The 11897-nt window shown below is 38.1% G+C and overlaps 1 protein-coding gene across 1 annotated transcript in view; it reads left to right on the top strand.

Moving 5' to 3' along the window:
• The first annotated feature begins 686 nt into the window (after window positions 1-686).
• The window catches only part of LOC127635742 (homeobox protein cut-like 1), a 125278-nt gene continuing 114067 nt past the window's right edge, over window positions 687-11897 (top strand). The window contains exons 1-2 of the mRNA XM_052115974.1: window positions 687-1042; window positions 10180-10303. Coding sequence (XP_051971934.1) covers window positions 687-1042; window positions 10180-10303 — 480 coding nt within the window. The remainder of the gene's footprint in view (window positions 1043-10179; window positions 10304-11897) is intronic.

Genomic DNA, 11897 nt, shown 5'->3' with positions numbered 1-11897 from the left:
TCGTTTCCAAGATACAGATCTTAAACTGGCACACACTTTAAATAATCTGTTAGTAGATGGCTCTCGTTTTGTTTGGTGGTTTTTAAGAGTGTTTGTATTGTCTTTTAATAGTTGATATACTGTATATAGTTGAACATTTAGGGACGAATAGTGTAAGATGCTATACTTAATCTTTTTAGACAATCTGTGTTGAATTTTAAACAATGTTTTTCTAAAACTTCTATAATTGTTATAAATACCTCATATTATTTGAGAGACTACATTGAATATTGGTTCTTATAAAGATTCATTTGGCACACACTACTGGACCATTTTCTTGAACTGCAAATTAGCTGAAAATTTATAATGGTATATGTGGCGAGCAGGGCGTGGCCGAGCAGCATCTGGGCAGAGCAAGCCAGGAGAGATAAGTGGTGAACGAGTTCCACCTGTGTGCCACACCGGTCTCGCGTTCCAGTGAGGGAGCGGGAGTACTTGAGGAGAGGAGAGTGGCAGACAGACAGACAGAGAGAGAGAGAGAGAGAGAGAGAGAGAGAGAGAGAGAGACAGACAGAGACAGACAGACAGACACAAGCAGTAGTCTTGTGTGTCTGTGTTGGGTTGTAATACTGAAAATAAAATTTTTTGCTACTGCTGGAAAGCAGCCAAGTTCGATTGTTTGATGTACACTATAAAGTGGTGCAATAATGTGTCTTACGTGGATTGTTCACCTGGCTCCCGCTTCCACCTTCTTAGCAAAGGCAGTGGTCTGCTACATTGGTGCCGAGACCCGGGATCTGGAGGAAGGATGTGCTGTCATGGAGTTCTCGCCGCTGATTGAAGATTGCGCCGCTGAGAGAGTGCTCGATCCGGTGGCGCTGGAGCAGCACATCAGCCGGCGACCGAAAGGGATGGCTGAGGGGGTCCAGTGCCATCGCCCGGCATCGCTATCTTCAGTTAACGGTGAGGACTCCATGACAGCGCATCCTTCCTCCAGATCCCTGGTCTTGGCATTAATGTGGCAGACCTCTGCCTTTTCTAAGAAGGAGAAAGCGGGAGCCGGGTAAACAATCCACTTAAGACACTTTAATGTACCACTTTCCAACACTGCTTTCCAACAGTACCAAAACATATTGCTTTTCAGCATTACAACCCAACACAGACACATAAGACTGCTGCGTCTCTCTCTCTCTCCCTGTTTGCCGCTGTCTCCTCACTGGAAAGCGAGACCAATATAGCGCACAGGTGGAACTCGTTATGCCGAGACACCACTCGGCCTTCAAAAACGAAAACATTGTTGGCATTTACTCACCTTTATTTGTTCCAAACTCTTATGTCTTTAATTTTTCCATGGAACACATCCTCAGTCATCATTTACTTTCATTGCTTGTAAATTGCGAAAAAGATTCAATGAAAGTGAATGGTGACTGATACTAACCTACTGCCTAAAATCTCCTTTTGTGTTCCACAAAAGAAAAAACTCATACAGTTTTGAAAAAGCATGATGGTGAGTAAATGTAAACGTTGACAGAATAAAACATTTTGGGTGAACTATCCATTCCAAAAAAATGGCGACCAGTTACAGCACATAAAATATGAATTTTCTCATACTAAATAGTTTTTTTCTTAACTCAAGGCAGTTATATTAACTCAACTGCTATCCGGAAAGATTAGATGGTCTGTCCTCGTCCTTTGTCATCCAGTCTCAGGCCGGTCAAACAGTTTGAGAAACAGTTTGCCTGTGTCCCTCCCAGCTTCCACTCCCAAACGGAGATATAATTGCCTTAATTAGTTTCTTTAAAACCCCATTTAGCATTCAAGGAATGCTGTTATCAGCAGTATAGGAGGCAGAGATGTATGTATTCGCTTGGGGAAATGTAGAAGTTAAGATACTGGAGGTAAAGGCTTGCTTTGCTACTTGATAGCGCATTGATAGTTATTTTTTTGCGTTCATACTGTACGGGACAAGCAGTAACAACAGACGCTCTCAGACCCATTCAGATTGCAATTCCACAGCTGACTTAAAGCGTCTGAAGTAAATGGCTGATCTTGTTGTATAATAAATCAAAGAATGAAAGAAAAGGGAAGGGGAGAACAAGAGAATAAGTTTTGGGCTTGTTCATTTTCTTCGCCTTTAATGAACTGTGCCGAAGCCCCTGAGAGCTCTGTTGATAGCAAACATGGCGTGTGAGATGGTGAACTAGTCATGGAATCATTACAGCTGCAGGAGCAGTTGATATCACAAGCCCTGTGGACTGACTGGTCTGCATTGACTGGTCTGATGAGAGAGAATGTTGATCTCTGAGAGCGGCTTTAACAATGTTTTTTAGAAAGATACAATCATAATGAGAATACTTTGTGTCAGTTGTAATCCCAATCGTGTGACTCGGAGAAGCCTTCAAACAATTTCATCTTAAGGATTTGCGAAGATATCCCCATGTTAACGAGTGCAGCATGCATTAGGTGGTTTTTATCAGTGAAACTGACGAGATTTCTGATGGTCCTAAACTGGTGGGTCGTGACCCAAAAATGGAACCCAAAAGCAGGGAAAAGGCAAAGCTAAATGCAAATAATAAAACAGGCCCAACCCTATATGGACATGTTGGTGAAAGAATCGCCATTGGCTAGTTTTTACTCACCAGACTTTTAACGACATGTAAGCGCAATGCAACTGAAAACAGAAAAAAGATATTAAGCAAACCAAGAAGGGAAGATCTTTACATATATAAAGTATTCATATGTATGACTCCACACAATATAGTATGCAAGATTTTCACAAAGCAAGTTTGAATTAGTAACGCGTGTACAGTCTGTTAAACCGCCTTAAAAAATCCTACCCTTCCCAGCTGGTATGAAAGGGAGTGTTCTTCTGTCAACAACTGGGACATTGTTGCACTGAGATGACCCAAATGTACTGCATCATAATCAGCAAGCCCCTATAAAGCTTTGAGTGTCTCTTAATTGGATGGAAATTAAGTCTAGTTTGTACTTTATCCATATCGAATGAGACACAACCCCACGGTCCCTTGTTATTCACAAATTCTGTGTGTACATACGGCTGTGTATGCAGTCGCATGCGTTCACAGAGGTTGCAACTGTGGGTTCGTACATTCAGAAGCCCTGAGAACACAGTGGTCTTGATTGGGTATGCCATGCCACAGTGTGAAAGTTCTACGCTATCACAACCTCCCGTGAAGATTTGACTCACGCAAGCATTGTCTGATTGCATGCTTTTTGCTGCATGATAGTGGATCTTGACAGGACGCCCAATCCTTGATTTGCAATTAATCCTTCTATGGACAGACAGGAAGATTTAGTGTATCATAGTCTGATGACAAATGCATTGTTGGTGTAACACGATTAGGTCATTGTAAGAGTTTTGCAGACGGCATGTGTAATTCAGGTCACAGAACAAGGAAGGAACTCAAGACCATGTCGTAATGCTTGTGGTTTTGTAAATGTTTATCTCAATCTGGTAGAAGTCATGTTATAGTTTCCATTTCTTTCCTGTTCCTTCATTCTTGCTCTCTGAGGAGCCATAAAATCTTTGCTCATGGAGCTGACACTTCAGGTGTTAGGGCACTTCGACCCATTTTTGTGTAATATGGTTCCTTGGTAAGGAAAGGTTACAATGGCCTACAATAGGTAGAGCAAGGTTGACAAAATGATCTAGTATATTTTTAGCACCAGTGCTGTAATTGGCATGGTAACCGTGTGTTGCGTATGGGTGGGAATCACAATGTAACTGGCGATATGATATAATATCGATATTTAGGTCACGATACGGCATTTTTGTGATTCTTTATTTTTGGTGTATTACGATTCAAAACTATGATACATTGCAGTATTTCACTTGAGGTTTCTCATTCGTCAAATCACCAAATGCGTTGTTAAATTAATATAAACGTGGCAGTTTACAAAACGCCTGTTTATTTCCTAATATCTATGTACAATGCAAAACCATAAGTATTTAAGACTGTAATGGCTCCCTATTTCTGTGGTTATGTCAATGTAGCTATTCTTTCTAAAAGTAAATTAGAGTATTTATAAATACAATAGTAGTCTAAACTAGGGATGCAACGATTGGGAAATTCTGGGCCGATACCAATGTTTAAAATAACAATTTGGCCGATGCCGATACCGATTTTTAAATTTTGTTTTTGCTGTTATTTAATCCCCCTTTTGTGCCAGTGAAACAAATAAATCTTCATTCTAAAAAATAAATGAGCTGTTTTTAAATCTTTGAGCCTTGCATCACACTGTCTTTGAATGAGCACAAATTCAATCATACAAATTTATGAAACAACATTTAATATAACCTTCTTTCAAATAACAAGTTATTTTTGTGAAAAATAACTATTTCAAGAGCCTTTTTAGCCTGCTATACACCTGCTATACAGCAGAATTTCTCACTAAATCACAGACCAGACAATAAAAGAAATTTTCTAGCACTTATTTGAAAACAAACCACACGTGTCACGGCATCTGTTGCCCTCTTACATCTTGTAAGAGTTGTGTCCAACCTGTGGCTGTGGATCTTATTATTGTAGCACCTGTTGGATCTTCTCCGAAACTGCAGCTGGGTAGGCAACTGTTGTCCTAGTCGACCGCAAATAAACAAGACATTTAAACAGATAAACATCGGCAACTGCCATCTGTGAATGACATCGTATTTGCCGATAGGCCGATGTCAGTCAACAAGGTGAATATCGGCCGATACCGATGTTTGGCCGTTACATCGGTGCATCCCTAGTCAAAAGACTTTAAAAACATAATTTTTTACAATAACAACAAATGATTATGTGTATTGAATAATAAAACAGTTTCAATACACAGAAGTATAATAGATTTCACCTAAAAGGTTAGCTTATTTTATATGATACTTGCATAAATTTTGTCATTTGCCAAAATACCCTATATTACTACTGCAAAACTGTAATACGTTTCAGTAAGGGAAGGTGATTATGTGTAAAGCATGATAACTGTACCTTCTGTGCATGATAACTGCACTGTTGTTGAATTCCTAGATAGGTTTGGCAACAATGGAAATGAAAAAAAAAATGACATCGATATTTGGCATGTAAATACAATATCAGGAGGAAAAATATCATGATACTTTAACATATCAATATTTTTGATGCTGTCACAAAGAAAGTGTTTTTTAGGTTGTTGTCTTTGGTTGTTGCCCTGCATGTCGCTGTTGCAGCATCTTGTGGAGGACCACCATGTTTTTAAGACACCGTATCAAATGAAAAGTATTCTGCCGCGTCTAGCTTTTTTAAAGCAAGAATGCATTCAGTCTGAATGGCCCCTTAGCTGTTACACAGTTTGCAATGTCAATCCCATTCAGAAAATGTGCTTCTTTAAAATCATCCTCTTTAAAGAACTAGACTGTTGCGTTAGATCTTGCACAGTTTTTTGCACGCCCGCCTACAGTTTTTTAAAGTTTTAAGATGCCTTTAAGAGTTACAAATAATCAAACTTTTTTAAATGTGTCGAAAGACCTCTGCATTCTGTTTCATTTTGTTGTGCTCTGTCTAGAGGTTTTTGAAAGCAGGAACGTGTTCAGTGTAAAAACATATGAAACCAGCATAATTATATTCAATATTATATTATTGTTCCTTAAAACAGAGAAGTCAATTTGTAAATGTTTTGCACATATTCCATATTCCCTATTCCTCACTTTATAGGTAATGTGACACATTGATGTCAGTGAGCACTTGCCTTTACTTTGACTAAGTCCACAGCATCAGTTTGGGGATCATATGCATTATTTAGTCTTTAGAGGTCACAAACTCCAACGCAATGTTGAGGGATCACTTTTTCAGATGTGACAAGGTCAAGTTCACACTTCTGCTGCTAAATCTTTGGCTTAGGTGTTAAACGGACCCCAGTACACACAGTACACATAGTCAGAGCTGCAGGAACAGGTCAGCATCTAGATTAGTTGCTCACACAAAGCAGGTTTGTTATAAATGGTAGCAGCAATAGCAAAGACTTTGATAAAGGGCTTAACGGCTGCACTGGCATAAAAATAGATTAGGTCTGTCTGTGCTAATGACACACACACACACACACACACACTTGTCTTTATTTTTTTAGTTAAGTATGAAGTCATACCCTTCAGGAATCAGGTCACCTTTTTTAGACCAAATGATTAAAGGACGAGCTATAAAAAACCTCAAACTGTAAAATCTCTTTAGCTAACTCAAGCACATTTGACAAAGTGATAGTGAGAGTTGAAACTTTTTAAATGTTAGTTTTTGCCACTTTATTAAAAGGCAAGGGAAACAAAGTGAGAAGAAGGGTAAATGGGTTCGGGAAATTAACAGAGCCGGACTTGTACATGGGCCCTCATACTTTAAGTGACACAGTGCAACATGTCAGAGATCACGTGTCCCACAGAAGCTTAAAATTATTTAAAAAAGTCAACATGAAACACATTTTCAACCTATTTTACTTCCATAATGTGCACAAAAAAAATAAAAAAATTAATTGCACTTAATTAAATTGTGAGTACAGTCTGTATAAAAATATATTTTATAAACTCCTTATTCAGTTATCACAAATTACTGAAAAAGCACTAGAAATGTATTGTTCCAAAGCTGTGAAAATAAATAGGGTTAGTTTCAGCCTGATCTCATTAAATTTACGTGAACATGACAAAATTTTTGCAATTCAAAATGTACGTGCTGTATAACACTTTTGGCTGCAGTTTTCAAGTGAAATGTCCAGCTGGGGGCGCCAAAGCGAGTAAAATGGTGTCGTATTCAGACGAGGTTATAAACTACATTTTATGAATGTTTTTAAAACATCCTTAACCTAAAAAATTTGCCTGAATAGTGTTTTAAAATATAAATTAGATGTTTAAAAAGACATCCTTACCAAATCAATACCTAAATCTAACTATTAGTGTTTTATAATATAAATGAGACGTTAAAAAATTTATCCTTACCTAATCATTGCAAAAACCTAACCAATAGTGTTTTAAAATGCAGAAGTGAATTGAAAAAGCACATTTTCTGAAGCAACCACATCATTTCTTGCCACTTCTATGATTCTGTCATGCCACATGTCAGCTTGAGATCAAGGCTGGACTTGAAAAATAATAATAAGTATTTATAAAGTCATTATCAGCCATTAAAGTCATGATTTGAGTGTAAGTGAATAAAACACACAGTTGTTGTAGCACCTCTAGTGTTCATTTCACCTGGAAACTGCAGGGAATTGTTCCTGGAGACACATATAACAAGTTTAGCAAAATGTAAATAGAGTCACATTTTCACTATGGAACCAGGTTGGTTAGTTTTGATTTTATATACATTTTTACCCAGCACTTATTGCTAGCAAAAGTGTAAACAAATTTGTTTAAAATTGTATCCGCCATGTTTAGTTACAGTGCAACTCCCACAGCAGCCTGGTGACTTCCATCCCCTCTCACCTGTGTTGCACTCTTGCTTTGTTTTTATCTGTTCTTGATTGCCTCTGAGCAGTTGACCCTCCTGAGTGCTCAGGTGCTCAGTGGCACAGAGACACTGGCAGCAAGACAGAGAGAGAGAGAGAGTGAGAGAGAGAGGAAATGTAATGGCCTGTGAGAAAGACATGTTATGAGAGAATGAGGGAGAGGAAAAAAAACAAAAGAGCTAGACGGAGAGAAAAAGAGAGTGAGTGAGAGCAATAGAGCAAGAATGTGGCCTCTCTGACGTTTCCCTGCTGCATATGCAGCTGATAGTATCTGGCAGGGCCTGGCTCTCTGGGGAGCCCTGTAATCTGTTCCATCAGCGTTTACTACCGAACAAATTAACTAAGACAAGCACCGCCGCCTGAGCCATCAGAATTCTTCCATTAGGAAAATTATAAAGCTATTATGGGGAACAATTTGGTCCTTTATATAAACGTCTTTCATTGGAGGGCTACAGGGCTTCCTTGAACGACACCAGGGGGGCTGGATGGAATACACCAGGGAGCATTACCAGTATTGATACAAGTGCCACGCTGGTCCAGTATACCACATGCTTTATTATGATACATGTTAGCTTTAATCTTGGCAGCATGGCCTTAAATAATCGCTGCATGGAGTTGTTAAAGAATATGAAGACAATGATATATAGGTAACGCTTTAAAAAAAAGGAACTATACGTTAATTTTAGTGCATTAGGTATCATGAACGAACAATGAGGAATATTTTTTTAACAGCATTTATTAATCACTTTGAAAGTGATTATTTATAAATAATATACTATTGATTTTTGTTAGGCTAGTCCATGTTAGATCATAAAGCATTAACAAATGTTAACGTATCCAGTTTTTATCATTTAAATATGTAGAAATTAACATTAAAGGAATGCTCCAGGTTCAATACAACTTAAGCTCAATTGACAGCATTTGTAGCATAATGTTGATTACCACAAAAATAATTTAGACTTGTCCATTGTTTATGTAAAAAAAAATAATAATACAAATAAAAAACGCAAAAAATTTGGTTGCAGTAAAAACTTACAATGGAAGTGAATGGGGCCAATCCATAAACACTGAAATACACATTGTTTAAAAATTCTAGCCATAAGACACAAATTGCGTGTTAACAATTTTAGTGTGATAAAATCAAAGAATTATTGGCGTTATTTTGTCATGACAACGAAGTTTTAATATTGGATATAACTTTAGAAAGATATTATTAGTAAGCGGTTAAACATTTTGTGGCTATACATTAGAAACAGTTTATGGACTGGCCCCATACACTTCTATTGTAAGTTCCTTACTGTAACTGCAATTGTTTTTAAATAAATGTGGGACGAGTTGAAATAATTTTTATGGTAATCAACATTATGCCACTTGTACTGAACCCGGAACAGCCTTTTAAGCAATATTAATAAATGTTGTAAAAGTTATAATGCAATAGTTAACTTATGTTAAAGTAAACAACCTTATTGTAAAGTGTTATGAGATATATCTATTATGGATATGGGTAAGTAATCTGTATACAGTGCTCTGCAGCACGTGCATACATTTTGTGTACATGTCATAACAGTGGATTGTTAGGGTAAACGCATTATGCCAGAGTTTATTCCCGTCATCGTTACACCACGAATATTAATAACAAACAAATTCAGACATCCTGCCGTTGCTGTTTGGAAACACCACAACCATCTCCCACTTATAAAGCATGACGTTTTATCTAAAGCATGTCCTGTTGACCCAGAAACCAATGATCCACACCCGTCTCTGGGAATTATATTTTAAAACCAAATATGTCCCTGTGGATCAACCCCCATATTCATGTACCTTGCCGTGTTCGGCTAGGTGAAAAATGCGCCATCTGTGTGTTTTGTGGAGATTTGTGTCTTTCTATGAGGAAAGAGGAGGTGATAATAACAGAGAAGAGTAAAAATGGGGCGAGACTGTAGTGACTCAGCCCCCCAGTTGTTGTGTTGGAGGTTTTGGGAGTCTGGCGCACAGGGTTCCAGCCTAATTAAGTTGATTTGTTCCCAGCATCTGGCTCCCAGATGTCAGACAATATTCTTTAGCTCAGCTCCCTGCTGTTGAGAGGAGAAAAGAGGGACTGTGGAGACTGCAGATTGCTGACTTTTCATGAGGCCCACGGGGGCGGGACTGCAGCGCGTTGTTGGTGACCGATTGATGCGGCAGCCAATCTCAGCTAGTCTGACCCAACTTTCGAGGGAATCGGATTGGTCCGTTCGAGTGAGTTATTGAGAACGGTTTATGGCCACAATATGTCTGCAGGTGCATACCGAACAATATTCTCACACCTTATAAAATGTGTTTCCTGGAATATAGACGTGATGTTTGGTGAGAAGGTTTTGTCGTATTGTTTTATGCGACTGGTCTGAGGTAAGACCTTGCTTGTGAACAGTTCCTAATAACGTTACCAGCCACTGATGTTTTATTTACTCCCCACTGCCAATTTTTACTTGCATTCAGCACTTGGCTAATGTTTAATTGGCTGATTCTGGTCTCATGAACCTATAAACTTAAACCTAACCTCTGAAATCTGATTGGAATGTTGTTCCAGGACCAACAAGGATTTTCTTGGTGAATTCCTTGTCACTCCTGTCCTGTTGAGCACAAATCAATTCCAATATTCTGAAACTGAAATCATTGTCAATTTCATAACTCCTGTGTCTAATGTGATTTATTTGCCTAAATCGTTACTTTGAAACCTCATGCCATTGTATTCTTTATCTGTCCTCAGAAAGAACTGGATGCCACTGCCACAGTCCTGGCCAACAGACAGGATGAAAGTGAGCAGTCCAGGAAAAAACTCATCGACCAAAGCCGTGAGTTCAAGAAGAGTACTCCAGAGGTGAGAGCTGATTTTCCAAAGATATACTGCTCAATTGTAGCGGGCGATGAGGAATCTGAATGCCTGAATATCGGCACATCCTGGTCTCTTGGGTACCTGTGAATAATAGTACCATGTCCTGGCAGTAGATATCAGCTGATGTTATTCTTAAAGTTAACCCGAAAACAAAAATTATTTTATCATTTACTCACCCTCATGTTCTTCCAAACCTATATGCCTTTTTATCTTTTGTGGAACACTAAAGGAGCTATTGGGCAGAATGTAAGCATTAGTAATATTAATGGCAGAATTTTCATTTTTGGGGGAACTATTCTTTTAATGCTTTCATTCTGCCTCCAAACCAACTGCTTGCTTTAAATTTGCTCTTTGTAGAGTTGCATTCCTGTTTTTGTGATCGTCCTACTTGATTTCTTGAGCAAGGCCAAACTGTTAGATTACCTTTTGGCTTTTGCACTTGTCTGAAACTCGGTATGGCCTCATAAGAGAGGTCAGTGGCAGAGAAATCAGAGGATATTATGTTTTATCCATTTAGGGAATACTCTATCTGCATGACTAGCGGCCGACTGTCGTGTCCAGACCATAGGGTTGGCTGTGAGGTCATGTTCCGGGCGAAAAACCGACGATGCATGTTAGCAAGACAATAAGGATCAGTGATTATCTATTTACTGAAAACCCTTTGTGATCAGATAGAGTCCTGAAACAAACTTAAACTGACTGTAGTAGAACATTATGACTATTGGATCATGACGTTTATCAGCAGTTTATGTTCTGTTTAGAAGTAGATTTAAAAAAAAAAACTTGGACATGGTACTCATAGCCTTGGTTGTGTTCCTTTTAGTAATTATAGATTCAAAATCTAGAATCATGTGAAATACTTCCTTTCACTTAGCACCAAGACACATGGAGGCACAACAAAACAAGATTAACTGTAGTAATTGTAACATTCACTCGAAGACATAGTTCAGTGCTCAAAAGATGTCAGTGCCACCAAAATTGCTAATCATACAAAAGTAAAAACAAATTCTTAAAATCTGAAATACATTAAAATATATTTTTTATCACCCATTAACCACAAAATGATATGCAATATTACATGTGGTCGGCCTAAATGGTGTTTTTCCATGTTGCATATAAACTTATATTTAATGTAGTCTGGTTTGTATTTTTTTCCTTTATGTATATTATTAATAATTTTTGAGGATGTCCATGCTGGGACCAGTCTACTTTGGCTACCAAGTGTCAGATGATTTTGCCCCAAAATTACAAGCATTTTAATTGACACCTTTGATGTCAGGAACAAAGAATGCTTTTGGAAGAGTTTTGTCCTCCCTTTTAAAAGTTGATAAGCCTATTTATTTATATGCAGCTAGATGTCATTATTTATATTTAGCATTGCCATTTTTGGGTCGTGACCCACCTATTGAGAACCACTCATCAAGAGAACTAAATCACAGGACTTTCTTTTCACTCTTTGATGAATATTTTTCTTATCAGCATAAAGAAAGTTTAATGATGATGTCAGACAGGTGCCTCCCCCCTTTGAAAATGCCAAATCCGTATAAATCCTTGCTATGTTTGATTTGAAAAGTCTCAG

This window comes from Xyrauchen texanus, chromosome 43, assembly GCF_025860055.1.
Source record: "Xyrauchen texanus isolate HMW12.3.18 chromosome 43, RBS_HiC_50CHRs, whole genome shotgun sequence".
NCBI lineage: Eukaryota > Metazoa > Chordata > Actinopteri > Cypriniformes > Catostomidae > Xyrauchen > Xyrauchen texanus.
Note: the sequence above shows the minus strand (reverse complement) of the source record. Positions and strands in the feature narration are given on the sequence as shown.